Source organism: Corythoichthys intestinalis, chromosome 5, assembly GCF_030265065.1.
Source record: "Corythoichthys intestinalis isolate RoL2023-P3 chromosome 5, ASM3026506v1, whole genome shotgun sequence".
In the NCBI taxonomy this organism is placed as follows: Eukaryota; Metazoa; Chordata; class Actinopteri; order Syngnathiformes; family Syngnathidae; genus Corythoichthys; species Corythoichthys intestinalis.
In genome coordinates, this window is record NC_080399.1 from 1,526,208 (window position 1) to 1,546,496 (window position 20,289).

The 20,289-nt window shown below is 38.9% G+C and overlaps 1 protein-coding gene across 3 annotated transcripts; it reads left to right on the plus strand.

Annotated features, from left to right (window-relative positions):
• The first annotated feature begins 2,211 nt into the window (after positions 1–2,211).
• On the plus strand, positions 2,212–14,789 carry LOC130915754 (uncharacterized). Of its 3 annotated transcripts, none has more exons than XM_057835782.1 (5): positions 2,212–2,271; positions 11,595–11,687; positions 11,795–11,974; positions 12,977–13,262; positions 13,508–14,789. In XM_057835782.1, the coding sequence occupies exons 1-5, from the start codon at positions 2,266–2,268 to the stop codon at positions 13,717–13,719; spliced, it is 777 nt and encodes a 258-aa protein (XP_057691765.1). In that variant the 5' UTR covers positions 2,212–2,265; the 3' UTR covers positions 13,720–14,789. The 3 variants fall into 3 exon arrangements, with proteins under 3 accessions (XP_057691765.1, XP_057691764.1, XP_057691762.1); XM_057835781.1 differs by lacking the exon at positions 2,212–2,271 and adding an exon at positions 5,972–5,998; XM_057835779.1 differs by lacking the exon at positions 2,212–2,271 and adding an exon at positions 7,787–7,864.
• Positions 14,790–20,289: the final 5,500 nt, after the last annotated feature.

Below are 20,289 nucleotides of genomic sequence, written 5' to 3' on the forward strand. Positions count from 1 at the left end.
AACGTTTCCACACACACACACATTCATTCCAACGCACGCTTCCTTCTTGCAAGAAGTGCTTAACAAGTTAAACAATGACTGAAACATCTGGTGCATTTGAAGTCCGCTTCAGTGGCAAGATCAAACACAACCATCGTTAACTTTAATAAGCAACTGTGCAGAGGAACATAGAGCTGGGAGAGGGATGGAGGGAGCACGAGTGACACTAAAGCGATCAGCTCGGGACCGAGAAAGCATGAACCAACATAAATTTGTGGATTAAAAAAAAATAAAACTATCGCTCATATGCACTTCGCGATGGAGATGTTTAAATGATATATCGTTCAGGCTTAATCTTAATACATTGCCCTGTTATTGTATCGTGACCAGGAATTGTCAAATCCTCAAAATGGGGTGACTCCGATTTAGGTGCAAAAATGTGATCAGGGCATTGTAGAGTAAATGGTGGTACAAATGATGATCTTGCTACTCTTTTTTTTTTTTTTTTTTTTTTTTTTTTTTTCTTTTCCATAGTAATTGTGTCAAAATTATGAAGATGAAGCTACAAACCTTTGTTTTTGTTCATACAAGGTCGAGGAGTATTTACCAAAGCCCCTTTCAGGAAAGAAGATTTTGTGGTGGAGTACAGAGGAGAATTAATAGATTGGGATGAATCCCAAAAGAGAAAGATGGACTATGGAACAGGAAGAGTCTTTGTCTTTGATTTCCGCTGGCAAGAAAAAACTTGGTGGTGAGGCTAAGATTGCAGTTATCAGATTTTTATTTTTTCATGCATTCAGTGTTTTAACTGTTCAGGTGAAAATCAATGCCATAAGACATAAATTGTCTTGAGAAAAATCACTTGATCTCTGAGGATATATATGTTATTATATATATATAATATAATATGACCCAATTGTGCATTTCCCTTCCCCTTTTAAATGTCTATATACTGTATATTCTATATATTTTATATATATATTTTTTCATATTGTCTTTTAAGCATTGATGCTGCCAAAGAAGATGGCAGTCTCGGAAGACTGGTCAATGATGACCACAAGCACCCAAATTGTAAAATGAAGATGATTGTGACAGAGGGCAAGCCTCACCTGTGTTTATTTGCACAAAGAGACCTTGACATTGGTGAAGAGATAACTTATGACTACGGACCAGCGGACTGGCCTTGGAGGAAAAAGGTTTGTCAAATAAGTATCAGACATAAAAATAACTTGCAACAGAGCTTTGGTCCCTCAAATGTTGGGGTTTCCAGTTTGTTTTCATTTTATGGTAAACAGGTTGACTGTTTGTAGGCTAACCACAAACTAATTTAAAAGTTGTTTTCCTCCTTATCGCATGATCACATCAATAGAAATTGTATGTCTCCATTTGCGGATCAGGACAAAGGACAATCGACTGTGACGAAAACTGCTGAGAGTGAAATTTCCAGGACCAGAGAGCAGCCTCCACAATCTAAAGACTCGGATATGGAGGTATGCATAGCATGTGCTTTAAAGCTGCAGTTTGTCTCATATTGGTTAGTGGTTTATATTACTTCTCCACTTGTTGATTAGGTTGGAGGAAGCCATTCCACTGTGACTGAATATTCTGAGGTTGGGGTCTCCAGAACCAGAGAGCAACAGTCTCCGAAATCTACACACGCTGCAATGGAGGTATGCATCGCTTGTGCTTTAATGCTGCAGTTTATCTGACTTCAGCCAATTGTTCGAGACTTGAAATACAGTCCAGCCCAGCCCAGCTTAGTGTGTGTGTGTCAGGTTTTACAATGTTTGTGGGGACCCCGTAAAGTTATTTATTTTGTTTTTAAAAATACTATTTAATAACCTGTTTCATCATGAGTTTATTGAAATAATAACAGAAGTTGTATATACCCTTAGTCTTAAATAATCTACAACATTACCAGCCACTGCAGCTGTTAATTTGGGAGACGTTTAGGACATGTCGGGCACTGATGTGGTCCCTAACACGTTATTGTTTTCATTAAACCTCAAATGAATAAAATGCTAGTCAAAAAGAGAACAAATGCATCACGATAAAAGTGATTTTGAATCGGCCATAGTGAGTGGATTCAACTGAGTTATGGATTTTTGTTGTTGTATATGGCTAAATCTTAAAATGCATAGAGATATACATTTGATGTTTGTTAATGAATTATATTCTCAACTTGTTGATCAGGATGGAGGAAGCCATTCCACTGTGACTGAATATTCTGAGGTTGGGATCTCCAGAACCAGAGAGCAACAGTCTCCGAAATCTACACACGCTGCAATGGAGGTATGCATCGCTTGTGCTTTAAAGCTGCAGTTTATCTGACTTCAGCCAATTGTTCGAGACTTGAAATACAGTCCAGCCCAGCCCAGCTTAGTGTGTGTGTGTCAGGTTTTACAATGTTTGTGGGGACCCCGTAAAGTTATTTATTTTGTTTTTAAAAATACTATTTAATAACCTGTTTCATCATGAGTTTATTGAAATAATAACAGAAGTTGTATATACCCTTAGTCTGAAATAATCTACAACATTACCAGCCACTGCAGCTGTTAATTTGGGAGACGTTTAGGACATGTCGGGCACTGATGTGGTCCCTAACACATTAATGTTTTCATTAAACCTCAAATGAATAAAATGCTAGTCAAAAAAAGAACAAATGCATCACGATAAAAGTGATTTTGAATCGGCCATAGTGAGTGGATTCAACTGAGTTATGGAATTTTGTTGTTGTATATGGCTAAATCTTAAAATGCATAGAGATATACACTTGATGTTTGTTAATGAATTATATTCTCAACTTGTTGATCAGGATGGAGGAAGCCATTCCACTGTGACTGAATATTCTGAGGTTGGGATCTCCAGAACCAGAGAGCAACAGTCTCCGAAATCTACAGACGCTGCAATGGAGGTATGCATCGCTTGTGCTTTAAAGCTAAAGTTTGTCTGACTTCAGCCAATTGTTCGAGTCTTGAAATATAGTACACCCAAGCCCAGCTTAGTGGGCGTGTGTCAGGTTTTACAATGATTGTGGGGACCCCGTAAAGTTATTTATTTTGTTTTTAAAAATACTATTTAATAACCTGTTTCATCATGAGTTTATTGAAATAATAACAGAAGTTGTATATACCCTTAGTCTGAAATAATCTTCAACATTACCAGCCACTGCAGCTGTTAATTTGGGAGACGTTTAGGACATGTCGGGCACTGATGTGGTCCCTAACACATTATTGTTTTCATTAAACCTCAAATGAATAAAATGCTAGTCAAAAAGAGAACAAATGCATCACGATAAAAGTGATTTTGAATCGGCCATAGTGAGTGGATTCAACTGAGTTATGGAATTTTGTTGTTGTATATGGCTAAATCTTAAAATGCATAGAGATATACATTTGATGTTTGTTAATGAATTATATTCTCAACTTGTTGATCAGGATGGAGGAAGCCATTCCACTGTGACTGAATATTCTGAGGTTGGGATCTCCAGAAACAGAGAGCAACAGTCTCCGAAATCTACACACGCTGCAATGGAGGTATGCATCGCTTGTGCTTTAAAGCTGCAGTTTATCTGACTTCAGCCAATTGTTCGAGACTTGAAATACAGTCCAGCCCAGCCCAGCTTAGTGTGTGTGTGTCAGGTTTTACAATGTTTGTGGGGACCCCGTAAAGTTATTTATTTTGTTTTTAAAAATACTATTTAATAACCTGTTTCATCATGAGTTTATTGAAATAATAACAGAAGTTGTATATACCCTTAGTCTGAAATAATCTTCAACATTACCAGCCACTGCAGCTGTTAATTTGGGAGACGTTTAGGACATGTCGGGCACTGATGTGGTCCCTAACACATTATTGTTTTCATTAAACCTCAAATGAATAAAATGCTAGTCAAAAAGAGAACAAATGCATCACGATAAAAGTGATTTTGAATCGGCCATAGTGAGTGGATTCAACTGAGTTATGGATTTTTGTTGTTGTATATGGCTAAATCTTAAAATGCACAGAGATATACATTTGATGTTTGTTAATGAATTCTCAACTTGTTGATCAGGATGGAGGAAGCCATTCCACTGTGACTGAATATTCTGAGGTTGGGATCTCCAGAACCAGAGAGCAACAGTCTCCGAAATCTACAGACGCTGCAATGGAGGTATGCATCGCTTGTGCTTTAAAGCTAAAGTTTGTCTGACTTCAGCCAATTGTTCGAGTCTTGAAATATAGTACACCCAAGCCCAGCTTAGTGGGTGTGTGTCAGGTTTTACAATGATTGTGGGGACCCCGTGAAGTTATTTATTTTGTTTTTAAAAATACTATTTAATAACCTGTTTCATCATGAGTTTATTGAAATAATAACAGAAGTTGTATATACCCTTAGTCTGAAATAATCTTCAACATTACCAGCCACTGCAGCTGTTAATTTGGGAGACGTTTAGGACATGTCGGGCACTGATGTGGTCCCTAACACATTATTGTTTTCATTAAACCTCAAATGAATAAAATGCTAGTCAAAAAGAGAACAAATGCATCACGATAAAAGTGATTTTGAATCGGCCATAGTGAGTGGATTCAACTGAGTTATGGATTTTTGTTGTTGTATATGGCTAAATCTTAAAATGCATAGAGATATACATTTGATGTTTGTTAATGAATTATATTCTCAACTTGTTGATCAGGATGGAGGAAGCCATTCCACTGTGACTGAATATTCTGAGGTTGGGATCTCCAGAACCAGAGAGCAACAGTCTCCGAAATCTACAGACGCTGCAATGGAGGTATGCATCGCTTGTGCTTTAAAGCTAAAGTTTGTCTGACTTCAGCCAATTGTTCGAGTCTTGAAATATAGTACACCCAAGCCCAGCTTAGTGGGTGTGTGTCAGGTTTTACAATGATTGTGGGGACCCCGTGAAGTTATTTATTTTGTTTTTAAAAATACTATTTAATAACCTGTTTCATCATGAGTTTATTGAAATAATAACAGAAGTTGTATATACCCTTAGTCTGAAATAATCTTCAACATTACCAGCCACTGCAGCTGTTAATTTGGGAGACGTTTAGGACATGTCGGGCACTGATGTGGTCCCTAACACATTATTGTTTTCATTAAACCTCAAATGAATAAAATGCTAGTCAAAAAAAGAACAAATGCATCACCATAAAAGTGATTTTGAATCGGCCATAGTGAGTGGATTCAACTGAGTTATGGAATTTTGTTGTTGTATATGGCTAAATCTTAAAATGCATTGAGATATACATTTGATGTTTGTTAATGAATTATATTCTCAACTTGTTGATCAGGATGGAGGAAGCCATTCCACTGTGACTGAATATTCTGAGGTTGGGATCTCCAGAACCAGAGAGCAACAGTCTCCGAAATCTACAGACGCTGCAATGGAGGTATGCATCGCTTGTGCTTTAAAGCTACAGTTTGTCTGACTTCAGCCAATTGTTCGAGTCTTGAAATATAGTACACCCAAGCCCAGCTTAGTGGGTGTGTGTCAGGTTTTACAATGATTGTGGGGACCCCGTAAAGTTATTTATTTTGTTTTTAAAAATACTATTTAATAACCTGTTTCATCATGAGTTTATTGAAATAATAACAGAAGTTGTATATACCCTTAGTCTGAAATAATCTTCAACATTACCAGCCACTGCAGCTGTTAATTTGGGAGACGTTTAGGACATGTCGGGCACTGATGTGGTCCCTAACACATTATTGTTTTCATTAAACCTCAAATGAATAAAATGCTAGTCAAAAAGAGAACAAATGCATCACGATAAAAGTGATTTTGAATCTGCCATAGTGAGTGGATTCAACTGAGTTATGGATTTTTGTTGTTGTATATGGCTAAATCTTAAAATGCATAGAGATATACATTTGATGTTTGTTAATGAATTATATTCTCAACTTGTTGATCAGGATGGAGGAAGCCATTCCACTGTGACTGAATATTCTGAGGTTGGGATCTCCAGAAACAGAGAGCAACAGTCTCCGAAATCTACACACGCTGCAATGGAGGTATGCATCGCTTGTGCTTTAAAGCTGCAGTTTATCTGACTTCAGCCAATTGTTCGAGACTTGAAATACAGTCCAGCCCAGCCCAGCTTAGTGTGTGTGTGTCAGGTTTTACAATGTTTGTGGGGACCCCGTAAAGTTATTTATTTTGTTTTTAAAAATACTATTTAATAACCTGTTTCATCATGAGTTTATTGAAATAATAACAGAAGTTGTATATACCCTTAGTCTTAAATAATCTACAACATTACCAGCCACTGCAGCTGTTAATTTGGGAGACGTTTAGGACATGTCGGGCACTGATGTGGTCCCTAACACATTATTGTTTTCATTAAACCTCAAATGAATAAAATGCTAGTCAAAAAAAGAGCAAATGCATCACGATAAAAGTGATTTTGAATCGGCCATAGTGAGTGGATTCAACTGAGTTATGGAATTTTGTAGTTGTATATGGCTAAATCTTAAAATGCATAGAGATATACATTTGATGTTTGTTAATGAATTATATTCTCAACTTGTTGATCAGGATGGAGGAAGCCATTCCACTGTGACTGAATATTCTGAGGTTGGGATCTCCAGAACCAGAGAGCAACAGTCTCCGAAATCTACAGACGCTGCAATGGAGGTATGCATCGCTTGTGCTTTAAAGCTACAGTTTGTCTGACATCAGCCAATTGTTCGAGTCTTGAAATATAGTACACCCAAGCCCAGCTTAGTGGGTGTGTGTCAGGTTTTACAATGATTGTGGGGACCCCGTAAAGTTATTTATTTTGTTTTTAAAAATACTATTTAATAACCTGTTTCATCATGAGTTTATTGAAATAATAACAGAAGTTGTTTATACCCTTAGTCTTAAATAATCTACAACATTACCAGCCACTGCAGCTGTTAATTTGGGAGACGTTTAGGACATGTCGGGCACTGATGTGGTCCCTAACACATTATTGTTTTCATTAATCCTCAAATGAATAAAATGCTAGTCAAAAAAAGAACAAATGCATCACGATAAAAGTGATTTTGAATCGGCCATAGTGAGTGGATTCAACTGAGTTATGGAATTTTGTTGTTGTATATGGCTAAATCTTAAAATGCATAGAGATATACATTTGATGTTTGTTAATGAATTATATTCTCAACTTGTTGATCAGGATGGAGGAAGCCATTCCACTGTGACTGAATATTCTGAGGTTGGGATCTCCAGAAACAGAGAGCAACAGTCTCCGAAATCTACAGACGCTGCAAAGGAGGTATGCATCGCTTGTGCTTTAAAGCTGCAGTTTATCTAACTTCAGCCAATTGTTCGAGACTTGAAATACAGTACAGCCCAGCCCAGCTTAGTGGGTGTGTGTCAGGTTTTACAATGTTTGTGGGGACCCCATAAAGTTATTTATTTTGTTTTTAAAAATACTATTTAATAACCTTTTTCATCATGAATTTATTGAAATAATAACAGAAGTTGTATATACCCTTAGTCTGAAATAATCTACAACATTACAAGCCACTGCAGCTGTTAATTTGGGAGACGTTTAGGACATGTCGGGCACTGATGTGGTCCCTAACACATTATTGTTTTCATTAAACCTCAAATGAATAAAATGCTAGTCAAAAAAAGAACAAATGCATCACGATAAAAGAGATTTTGAATCGGCCATAGTGAGTGGATTCAACTGAGTTATGGAATTTTGTTGTTGTATATGGCTAAATCTTAAAATGCATAGAGATATACATTTGATGTTTGTTAATGAATTATATTCTCAACTTGTTGATCAGGATGGAGGAAGCCATTCCACTGTGACTGAATATTTTGAGGTTGGGATCTCCAGAACCAGAGAGCAACAGTCTCCGAAATCTACAGACGCTGCAATGGAGGTATGCATCTCTTGTGCTTTAAAGCTGCAGTTTATCTGACTTCAGCCAATTGTTCGAGACTTGAAATACAGTACAGCCCAGCCCAGCTTAGTGTGTGTGTGTCAGGTTTCACAATGTTTGTGGGGACCCCGTAAAGTTTTTTTTTTTTTTTTTAAATACTATTTGATAACCTGTTTCATCATGAGTTTATTGAAATAATAACAGAAGTTGTATAAACTCTTAGTCTGAAATAATCTACAACATTACCATCCACTGCAGCTTTTTATTTGGGGGACTTTCAGTACTTCCTGGCTCTCCTGGGGTCCATTGCACACTATATTGTTAGCAAACAAAATGGATAAAATACATCAAGATAAAGCGACTTGGCATCAGCTATACTGAGACAGTCAAACTGATAAAATAAATGTTCTCATGGATTGCTAATGCTTAAAAATTGGTAGAAAATCTGTAGCAAGTACAGTGAGGTGCAGAAGTATTTGCACTCCTTGTGAGTTCACCCCTTAAGTAAATAGAGGATTAAAATGTCATTCATAGATGCATTTCCACTTATGGAGATATAGTTTAAAAAACGCAACTGGCATTGTATGATTTTTCTATAATTCAATTATAATTTACTGGGGTTCATAAGTATTTGCCCCCCCCCCCCCCCCCCCCCGAGAAAATCAGTGCTAATGTATAGTGCAGAAGCACTTACAGAGGCTAGATGCTTTCACATATGGAAACGGGGATTTTGGCCCATTCCTCCACACAAATCTTCTTTAGATCTGTTGGGTTTTGAGGCTGTCGTTGAGAAACAGTTTCAGCTCCATCCAAAAATTTTCTATTGGGTTTAGATATGGAGTCTGGCTTGGCCACTCCAGAACCTTGATGTGGTCTTTACCCAGCCACTCCTCGGTCAGCTTGGCTGTGGGCTTTGGATCATTGTCATGTTGGAAGGTCAGGTGGCGTGTGGGTGGTTTCTCATGGAGTTAACCTGGACTTTTTTTTTTCAAGGTAGACTGACAACTCTTTGAATGTCATTACTAGGGCTGTCCCAAACGACGAGCTGTCCATTTACCTCCATATTCACTTCAAGCCGGTAGATTTTTGTTTCCAGTACTGCTATCTTCTGGAGCAGTTTGTGGCAATCATCCATTGACAGGGGAGGCATGTTGCTGCTACTTAGCTTCCGTTAGCCGAATTCCTCAGTTCCAGTCGCGATAAGGCAGGCTTGTGTTCCAGTAAAGACAAAAAAGCACTCTAAAAAGGCTAAAAAATGCTCAAAAAGCCTTTGTTTAAATATAAACAAGATTAAAAGAAAATTGCAAGACTTGCTGAGTAATTTAGAGGTGATTAAAAATGATTAAAAAGATGATTGAAGCATGAGAAGCAGGAGCAAAGCAGAGAGATGTCTGCAGGGTAGCGAAGCAGCAGGAAGAAACAAACCCAAAAACATAGTAACCTTTGCTATGTTTGGAGGTCATTTAATGTTGTGAATCAACCGTTAAAGTTGATAAAATTGCTCCCGTTTTTGCATTAGTTCTCTTCTGTCTACTTTTGACATGTGAAAATTTTAAGATTGTTTCATCCTTTAAAGACGGACTCAAGTCAAGATTTTGCAGATTAAGGAGTATTTTAGATAAAACGTTGCTTAGGTTCGCTCGGAAGGTTTACTTCAACAGAGCCTTTCTGAAAAGTTTACTGCTCTAAAATGGCGGCTGTTTACGAACGCTACCGCGTCTGTCATTTCGCATGTAGTTCTATATGCATGGGTTATCTAGGCGTAGATTGTATGCTGTCGGTTACAGTCAGGAAATATTTAACCCGCCTAGCATCGCATTTGCTACAACGTCTCAACAAAAACTCTTCCCTCTCCGTGTCTGACTTTTCTCGCGTCATTCAACCAACGTATCAACGAACATTCTCGTTGCAGAAACGGTGACCAAATCCGAACGGATGAAAAAAAAAAAAACGTAATGCACGAAAAATGTGCAGATTTTGAACGTAACGTACGGCTTACACATTTAAAAATCAGTGCTCACTTGTACAAATTACGACGAGACCGTACAACTTGACAGGTATGAAGAATTAAAGTGCACCGTCACAGTTAGGTTGTAGCACTCTGTAGCACGGGACGTCCAACTATCAGTGGTCAGGGCGAAACTATGTGCTTTAGCAAAATCATCTTCGATGGCTTTGCTTGCCATTTCATAAATGTTGGGGATTAGGTTGTTGGAGAAATATGTCCGCGAGGGAACAATATAACGCGGGTCAAGCGTGGCAAATAAATTAACGAAGCCCGCTGTGTGTTTTCACTGGTGTCATCTTTGGGGTTGTCCTGCCCTGAGAAAGTGATATCTGTATGAGAAAGTGATATCTGTGGGTGATGCCGGCTGAGGTGCCGGAGTCATGTCATAAAAGTGTTGCCATTAGCATGGGGAACAAGCGCTGAACAAAGCTTGCATTTTTTTTCTCTCAATAGTTTGTCTCCCTCCGCATTGTAGTCCACGGGGAAACCAAAATGTTGCCACACCGAAGATTTGAAAGACGCCGGTGCTTCCTCAAAATTCGGTCTCTCCACTCCTCCGCTCCCCATCGCTATTTGTTTTCTTTCTTGTTTCACTTACACTTCTCTCGTAAGCGCTCTCTGCTTCTATTACACAGGTGCTTGACAGCGAGCCGACATTTACTTGCGGGGCGGGAATTTCTCCACAGCGGTGCTTCATGTCACACACAGGCACACAGAGGCCGATCAATTCATTCCACAAGCGTTCAGAATACATTAATTGCAAAACCGAAAAGGCGCGGTTCATAAAGGCGTATTGAACCGTACTGGGCGAACCATACGGTTTGGCTTTGAACCGCAAACCGTTGCACCACTAGTGACTGCGCTTCAAGTGTTCGTTCATAGCCGATGTGCTACCATGGTATGTGAGCCCAGCTTAGCAAAGAGTACACACGGTGGCACCCTCCATATTTTCCTTGAAATAATTCCAGGCTCTGGCTATTCTGGTCCGGTTTTTGGGCTTTTTGCCACTTTCAGGTGTTACCAATTCTGCCCTTTTGGTAATTGGCGGTGTTTTTAACTCCTCGCCGTACTGACAAGTGAACCAGTGATTCACTTGGTTCGTTGTCGTCTGTTCGTCTGATTTCCTCCTCCGGAAGGCGGCGGCGTGCATAAAAACACCGAGAGGCGTCGGATAGCTCTTTAGATACTTTTATTGACCAAAACAAAAATGTGGGGGATGCAGCCACTCAACTCCGCGATACCCACAAACTTTTCCAACTCCCTCTCTCTCGCTCCCTCTCTCTCGCTCGTCCACTTTCTTCCTATTTGCTCAATCTGACATTGGCGGTCACATTGAAATAACAGCGGCCCCCTTGGAGGTGCCAGTAACAACCGCTTGCATCGCGAGCGCCCGCCATTCTAAACTTTATCCGCATTAAAAAAAATTTTAACCCGTCATTACCCGTCGACGCAGTTACGTCATCGATGACATCGACTAGTCGGGACGGCTCTAGTTATAACTATTGCTGATTCTCAGGGGTACAAATACTTATGAACCTCAATAAATTACAAATAAATTTAAAAAATTACACAATGTGAGTTCCGGATTTTTTTAGATTGTCTGTATAAGTGGAAATGCATCTATGATTGAAATATCAGACCTCTACCTATTTTGTAAGTGGATGCAAATACTTCTGCTCCTCATTGTAAATATTGTCAACCTAAATCTCAACTTGTTGACAGGACGTACAGTTGAATTTAAGTGAATCTCCGGAATTTGAGATGTCAAGCACCACCGAGCATTCCTCTCTAGGACCTACGAAGTCAGAAGTGAAGGTACTTTTTGTTTTTCAATGTTGGATATATACCGTTTTTGATATTTGTGTGTAGACCTCTTTCCTCTGTGACAGTATTCAGCAATTCATGGTTTCTTTGTTCTTTAGAAATTGGATTCAAACCATTCTTTTCCCATGGACAAAAAAAACCTGCACAATATGGGTTTGGTTAACTACACTGATTCTGATGAATCCCAGGAGCTATCCATAAATCTTTACCAAAGTACTATCCCAAAGCTCAGGAGAACTAAATGTATGCAGGTCAACAGCACACTTAGCCGTTATCAGGTATGTATTAGGTAGAAGTGTGCAAAATTTCCGATTCTTAGATTATTCGCGATTCGGCCGTGGAAGATTCGAGAACGATTCACAAACATCCAAACTCCGATTATTGAAATATGCCAAGTAAAGCAGAAGTACGACACACTCAGCGCGCCGCGCGGTCTTCGGTACGCAATTAGGGACGGAGCGAGAGTAGCTAAACATCATGCTTCTCATTACCCGGCCCCTCGGGTAACGCCAATGCTCAACTCACGGCTCTAGCTCAACTCATGCTACGAGATAAAAAAAAAAAACAACAACATACCTGACTGCTGCCGAAAAGCTGCTACAAGCCACATTATGTTACGGTAGATATCATTTATATAGGACTAGATGCATTATAGCTTCGGTATCGTTACCAGCACATCTAAAAAAAAACTAGATGCGGGCGTTGGTAACGGCCGCCATCTTAAAGCAGTACACTTCCCTGCAAGGCCTTCCAAGCGAACCTAATTAACTTTTTATCTAAAATACTCCTAAATCGGTAAAATATTGACTTGAATCTATCTTTAAAATAGTTTTAAAACTTTTACATGTTGAAAGTAGACAAAAGAGAAATTATGGAATAACAGGAGCAATTTTAACAACTTTAACGGTTGATTCACAACATTAAATTAATTGAAAGTAGTTTAAAGCTGCTGATATAGAATGGGGACTGGAGTTTTTTAATTTACTGTTATTTTTGTATATTTGTTTACTGCTATATGTTAACTTGATATTGAAACAGTAGTTTGGTTTAGCCTGAGAGGATTTTTGAACAATTTTGGAACTAATGTACAAAAGTAATTAAAAAAAAAAAAAAAAAAAAAGAGTGGGGTGCATCAATAATCGTTTTATAATCGAATCTGAGCCTCTGAATCGTAATCGAATCGTTAGGTGCCCAAAGATTCCCAGCTCTAGTATTAGGAATTGTGTTGAGTCTTTTCATTGGTCGTCTGCCTTCTTTCCTTTATAAGTTTTTTTTTCTAGGTGGGAAATGAAATTGACGGTAATGGAGAGCTTCTTTACTCCACCTCAGAGGACAGTGGAGATGAATATATTCCAGGCACAAGTGAGGAGTCAGATGAGAGTGAAGGTTTGCAATGTGTCGACTCTCTCGTTAAGAAGGATATCATCAAAGATTTGTTTCACCTTACAAATACCTCAAAAGCCTCCTCGATGCCATCTGTTATGCACGTTGATGGACCATCTCCTCAGCATATACCCAAACGTCAGTCCACCAAACGGAAACAAAAGTCACCCAAAAAAGGAAAAGGTAAGTTTCCTGAGATGTTTTTAATGTTGATTTCAATGTTTATTTCTCTAATTAACTTTTCAGATATACTGTATATATATTTTCATTTATTTTGGAAATGATATTGTGATGTGCTAGTACATTTACAGTGCTTGGGCTAGTTGACTGTGCACTACGCAACAGCCATATTTAGAACAGCGTGTCATGGACTAAATGACTTGACTAATTTGAAACAAATTTAATGATGAATGTTTGTTTTTGTAAAGGTCGACAACCGGTTAAAAAGAAGCCATGGAAGAAAGAGGTCTTGGCTGTTGAGAAGCATATGATGTCATTCATCACTACCTGCCGTGTTCCACGGAAGAGCGACTGCGATGACTGCCTTAAAAAGGAACAAGTAGCACTCAAAAACAGGCATTGGTCAGCAGTAAAATTTTACATTAAAAACAAGATCACAGATCTCAAAAGGAGAGTTTAGGGGGATGTAGGGGTTATATATGGTGACCCTTTTTATATTGCTATATGTGCTTTGTGACCATCTCTACAGACCTCCGTGAAGTTGCCCCATCAGATGAAAATTTATATAAAAATGATGGCAATAGTTTGTGCGTTTTTTTTTTTTTTTTTGTGTCCTGCTATTGTTGCAATATTTCTCTTATAGGTTTGAGGTCAATCAACCTCCCATTTTGATTTAAAAAATGGTGTCAATTGTTTGTGCTGCGATCGTTTTATAGATATTGAGATATTAATTTCGAGTGAAGACGTCATAACTCCCATGGCTGACGGAGCTTATCAACTCTCAATAACAGAGGGCTGTCCAAACAACTAGCACGAACGTATCAGGAACGAATGGCACTTCTGGTCCATTTTGCGGTTAATGAGGAGCTGAGGGTGACGTCATCACTCGTAATTCAAATCTCAAGCCCCCCCATTCACTACAAAATGGACCCGAATTCGTTTCTGCTCGTTATTGACACCCTCGTTATTGAGACTTGATACGCTCCGTGAGCCATGGGAGTTATGACATCCTCACTGGAAATTAATATCTAAATATATATAAAATGATACCAGCATAAACAACATTTTTTACAGCACAAATGATTGACATTTTCATATAAATTTGCGACTGATGGGGTGGAGGGACTTCACGGAGGTCTGTACAGATGGTCACAAAGCACATATAGCAATACACGAAGTGTCGTCCTTTTTTTTTTTAACTTCTGTGTCATCCTTTTGAAGTTGTGCTGTGGCAATTGGGGTTCTTGCTTTTGCCAGTTTGCAATCGCGCTTTAGAAATTGGGGATCGTGTTGTGGCAGGTTGCATTCGTGCTTTTCTTTTGCAAAGTGTTTGGTCTTTTGCATTTTGCCTCACACCTCTCGGCCATGGTAGATATGCCATTGATAGTTAAGTTTGTGTATAACTGTTTGCACTTGTTTCGTCTGTTTTGAAGCGATACAGCAGTTAAGAGAGAATAAAGACGATGACTTACCTTGTGCATGTTGCACTTCACTGTTACTGGCTAAAACTTTTCGAACTATAACCCCCCCCCCCCCTTCGACTTGCGGTTTACGGTCAAGTGTTGCCTATCTATGGATTTTTAGAACCTAAAGTGCACTCCTGCGGCTAAAAGTCGAGTGCAGCCTATGTAAACAACCAATTATTTGTAAATATTGCTGATTGTTTGAACCCCAAACTTTTGAACCGTAGTGTACAGTCTGAAATTCCAGTAAATTTTTATCCAACATAAGGTAGAATTTAAACTGTAAATGTATCGTAATTAATGCAGTGATATACAATGATCCCTCGTTTTTCGTGGTTAAAGGGGATCCCCCCATTATAATCGAAATCGGCGAAGTAGATGTGTAGCTTATTTACATTAAAAAAAAAAAAAAAATCTTTTTTGTGTGTGTTCAATGCTTTTACTCAGATTTAGCATTGGAAAGAGTATAGTTTACTATAACAGTATAATTCTTTAAATTCTTCATTGACTGAGTCCTCTCAAATCAACTTGCTGTTTAGCAAGCAAATATCAGCGATGGACTGAGGGCGCAATGTAGCGAGGGATCACTGTAGTTCTTATATGGCTATGCAGTGATTTATTTGAGCAATGCTAGAACAACCTGTGCAAAGTTACTACAGAAATTGACTATCAGAAGTCCAAGACAAAGAATAACTTAATGCCAAGAGGAAAAAAAAAAGTTTTAAGGCACATTCCATTAAAATATTATGTGTCAGTTTTGACACACCAATGGTCACTGAAGAAAATGCACATATAAAAAAAACTTAATACTACCTGGTCAATTAGTAGTTTTACGGCATGTTCTTCGGGTGACATAGAGTGGTTCCACAAAGTCACAATGATCTGACATTTGTGTGGGTGGTGTGCATTATTACCGTCCCCAGAAGTAGGCATGATCTGACGTTTTTCTAACTGGTACCCAGAAAGGGAGAAAAACAGATGGTGTGCATAGTTACTGACCCCAGAAGAAGGTATGATCTGACGTTTGTGTAAGCGGTACCAAGAAGAGAGGAAAAAACGGTCAGTGTGTAAAGTTACTGACCCCAGAAGTAAGTATGATCTGAGGTTTGTGTAAGCGGTACCCAGGAAGGGATAAAAAACAGGTATTGTGTATCGTTATTGACCCCATAAGTGACGAAAACGAAAAAATGTCCCCATAAGTCGGTCTGTAGTCAGGTCGATGCCTCTATACTTTGTCTAAATGGAAATTTAAAGTGATTTTTGCATTGTACAATTTTCGAGGATGCTCCCTGATTTTTTTCAGCTCTCTACGACATTCAGAAAGGGTGGTCCCCATAATGCACGGTCTTGTCAGGTGTCCCTACAATGACAGAAAAACAAGGCTGTGTGTGTGTGTGTGTGTGTGTGTGTGTGTGTGTGTGTGTGTGTGTGTGTGTGTGTGTGTGTGTGTGTGTGTGTGTGTGTGTGTGTGTGTGTGTGTGTGTGTGAATATGTTCAATCAAACATTAGTAGAAATGATAGGAATGTGTGATGCTGAATGTGTCAGTGGAATTTATTAGGTTTTGTGCCAATAAAAGATTCATTTTTGGTCAAAAATATTATTATATATTGTTAACTCTTCAATACTGTATATATATAATTCAAAGGTGTGAATGAAATGCAATACAAGTAGAAATGATATGAGTGTGGAATGTTGAATGTGTCAGTGGGAATCATTAGGAGGTTTTTGGTCAAAATGGTCCATTTTTGTTCAAAATGTCCATTTTTGGTTAAAAAAATAATAAAGTTTTTGGTTAAAAAATGATTGATTCTGTGAATATGTTCAACGAAACATGAGTAGAAATGATAGGAATGTGTGATGCTGAATGCGTCAGTGGAATTTATCAGGTTTTGTGCCAATAAAAGATTCATTTTTGGTCAAAAATATGAAATTGTTAACTCTTCAATACTGTATATACAAATTCAAATTATGAAATGACAACACAAATAGAAATGATATGAGTGTGGGTTGTTGAATGTGTCAGTTGGAGTTATTAGGTTTTTGGTCAAAAATGGTCAATTTTTTGGTAAAACAAAAAAAAAATGGGGTGAAAAATGTGAGAATCTGATTTTTTTTGTGAATATGTTCAATAAAACAGTAGGTGAAATGATAGAAATGTGTGATGCTGAATGCGTCAGTGGAATTTATTAGGTTTTGTGCCAATAAAAGATTCATTTTTGGTCAAAAATATGAAATTGTTAAGTCTTCAATACTGTATATATATATAATTCAAACGTGTGAATGAAATTCAATACAAGTAGAAATTATATGAGTGTGGAATGTTGAATGTGTCAGTTGGAGTTATTAGGAGGTTTTTGGTCATAATTTGTCATTTTTTTGGTAAAACAAAAAAAATGGGGTGAAAAATGTGAGAATATGTTCAACAAAACATTAGTAGAAATGATAGGAATGTGTGATGCTGAATGCGTCAGTGGAATTTATTGGGTTTTGTGCCAATAAAAGATTCATTTTTGGTCAAAAATATGAAATTGTTAACTCTTCAATACTGTATATATATAATTCAAACGTGTGAATGAAATTCAATACGAGTAAAAATGATATGAGTGTGGAATGTTGAATGTGTCAGTTGGAATCATTAGGAGGTTTTTGGTCAAAATGGTCCATTTTTGTTCAAAATGTCCATTTTTAGTTTAAAAAAAAGTCAGTTTTTGGTTAAAAAAATGATTGATTCTGTGAATATGTTCAACGAAACATGAGTAGAAATGATAGGATTGTGTGTTATTTTACTGCCTCGGTGGTTTTTGGGTGAAATTTGGGTGAAATTCCCATGAAAAAAAATGATCTGACACTAAGTAGAAAACATGACTTCTCCGCAAATTCAGAAACGTTCTGTCCAGCGGCAATTCTCGGAGACCTCTCGTGTTGACCCTTCCGTTATCGCAACGTCCATTCAGTTAGCGTGTTCTGGTCACTGATTGACACGAGCGGCGATAAGATCTGTTGGCCGAGCCGATAAACTCTCCGGCGTGGAGAACATTGACATTCGGCCGACGGGCGGGCGTTACGAAACTCGCCGACGAACGGCCTTTTCGCAGAAGCCCGCGGCCGACGGGTCGACGGCGAGCGTCGGCCTCTCCGAAACATTCCTTGGACTTTGGCGTGTGATGGTTACGCTAAATGGACAGCACGTGTTTGTTGAGGGGAAAGTCTTCCTCGGGTTGAAGTCTAGCAACCAAACCGTAAAGTTGCAGCTGGATGTTTCCAGTCGTGACCGTAGTTGATGCAGGCTCTTTCGTTTGACACCCGAAAAAGACCGTTCGCCCATAAAAAGCTGGCTTTTTTGGCGGGGATAAAAAATCGACATTTCAAAACACTACTTGTCCCACAGTTTTTGTTCAGCATTTGCCCATCTAAATATTCAGGAAGCTAAGGGGCACAAAGGTTGTATACAATTTTTGCCTGAAACATAAGGTTTGGCCACAATTTGCCAAAAACACACCCATTCATTTTTAATTGGCAAAATTTCCCATTGATTTCCAATGGCCCTGTTCGCCTGCCATTCATTTCAATGGCACAAAAACTTCCATTCACTTCTATTGATTTCCAATCCAGACCTGCAGATCGCGGTCTCGATCTTGTTACAATCTTGGCTTCCAAAAGTCTTGATCTTGACTCTGTCTCAGTGATTCCTGATTTCAGGAAAGTCTTGGTCGTGACTCCCAGAAGCCTTCATCAAGACTGAGTCTCAGTGATTCCTAATTTTAGGAAAATCTTGGTCGTGACACCCAAAAGTCTCGATCACGACTTAATTGCAGTGATTCCTGACTTCAGCAAAGTTTTGGTCAGATCTCAGTGAAGGTCTTGCTTCGATCTTGACTCCCAAAAGTCTTGATCACAACAGAGTCTGTCATTTCTGATTTCAGGAAAGTCTTGGTCGGGACGCCCAAAAGTCTTCATCAAGACTGAGTCTCAGTTATTCCTGTTTTTAAGAAAGTCTTGGTCGGATCTCGGTCATCGTCAAGTTTCGATCTTGACTCCCAAAAGTCTTGATCTTGACTCAGTCTCAGTGATTCCTGATTTCAGGAAAGTCTTGGTCGTGACTCCCAAGAGTCTTGATCAGGACTGAGTCTCAGTGATTCCTGATTTTAGGAAAGTCTTGGTCGGACCTCTGTCATCGTCTCGTGTAGTTTCGATCTTGACTCCCAAAAGTCTTGTTCTTGACCCATTCTCTGTTATTCTGATTTCAGAAAGGTCTTGGTCGTGACTCCCAAAAGTCTTGCTCTTGACTCAGTTTCATTGATTCTTGATTTCAGGAAAGGCTTTGTCGTGACGTCAACAGTCTTGATCACGCCTGAGTGTAAGTGATTCCTGTTTTTAGGAAAGTCTTGGTCAGATCTCGATCATCGTCTATTTTCGATCTTAACTCCCTAAAATCTTGATCTTGACTCAGTCTCAGTGATTGCTGATTTCAGGAAAGTCATGGTTGTGACTCCCAAAAGTCTAGATCACGCCTGAGTCTAAGTGATTCCTGTTTTTAGGACAGTCTTGGTCAGATCTCGGTCATCGTCAAGTTTCGATCTTGACTCCCAAAAATCTTGATCTTGACTCAGGCTCAGTGATTCCTGATTTCAGGGAAAGTCTTGGTCGAGACTCCCAAAAGTCTTGATCTTGACTCAGGCTCAGTGATTTGTGATTTCAGGAAAGTCTTGGTTGTGACTCCCAAAAGTCTTGATCACGCCTGAGTCTAAGTGATTCCTGTTTTTAGGAAAGTCTTGGTCAGATCTCGGTCATCGTCTATTTTCGATCTTGACTCCCAAAAATCTTGATCTTGACTCCGTCTCAGTGATTCCTGATTTCAGGAAAGTCTTGGTCGTGACTCCAAAAGTCTTGATCATGCTTGAGTCTTGTGATTCCTGATTTCAGGAAAGTCTTGGTCGGATCTTGATCATCGTGAAGTTTGGATCTAGACTCCCAAAAGTCTTGATCTTTACTCAGGCTCAGTGATTTGTAATTTCAGGAAAGTCTTGGTTGTGACTCCCAAAAGGCTTGATCTTGACTCAGTCTTAGTGATTCCTGATTTCAGGAAAGTCTTGGTCGTGACTGCCAAGAGTCTTGATCAGGACTGAGTCTCAGTGATTCCTGATTTTAGGAAAGTCTTGGTCAGATCTGTCATCGTCTCGCGTAGTTTCGATCTTGACTCCCAAAAGTCTCGTTGTTGACCCATTCTCGGTTATTCTGATTTCAGAAAAGTCTTGATGACGACTGAATCTCAGTGATTTCTGATATCAGGAAAGTCTTGGTTGTGACTCCCAAAAGTCTTGATCACGCCTGAGGCTGAGTGATTCCTGTTTTTAGGAAAGTCATGGCCATATCTCGGTCATCGTCTATTTTTGATCTTGACTCCCAAAAATCTTGATCTTGACTCAGTCTCAGTGATTCCTGATTTCAGGAAAGTCTTGGTCGTGACTGCCAAGAGTCTTGATCAGGACTGAGTCTCAGTGATTCCTGATTTTAGGAAAGTCTTGGTCGGATCTCTGTCATCGTCTCGTGTAGTTTCGATCTTGAC

Coding starts and splice junctions, on each gene's coding strand:
- LOC130915754 (XM_057835782.1), top strand. Junction 11,975..12,976: donor GCACACTTAGCCGTTATCAG/GTATGTATTAGG, acceptor TTTTTTTTCTAG/GTGGGAAATGAAATTGACGG. Junction 13,263..13,507: donor GTCACCCAAAAAAGGAAAAG/GTAAGTTTCCTG, acceptor GTTTTTGTAAAG/GTCGACAACCGGTTAAAAAG.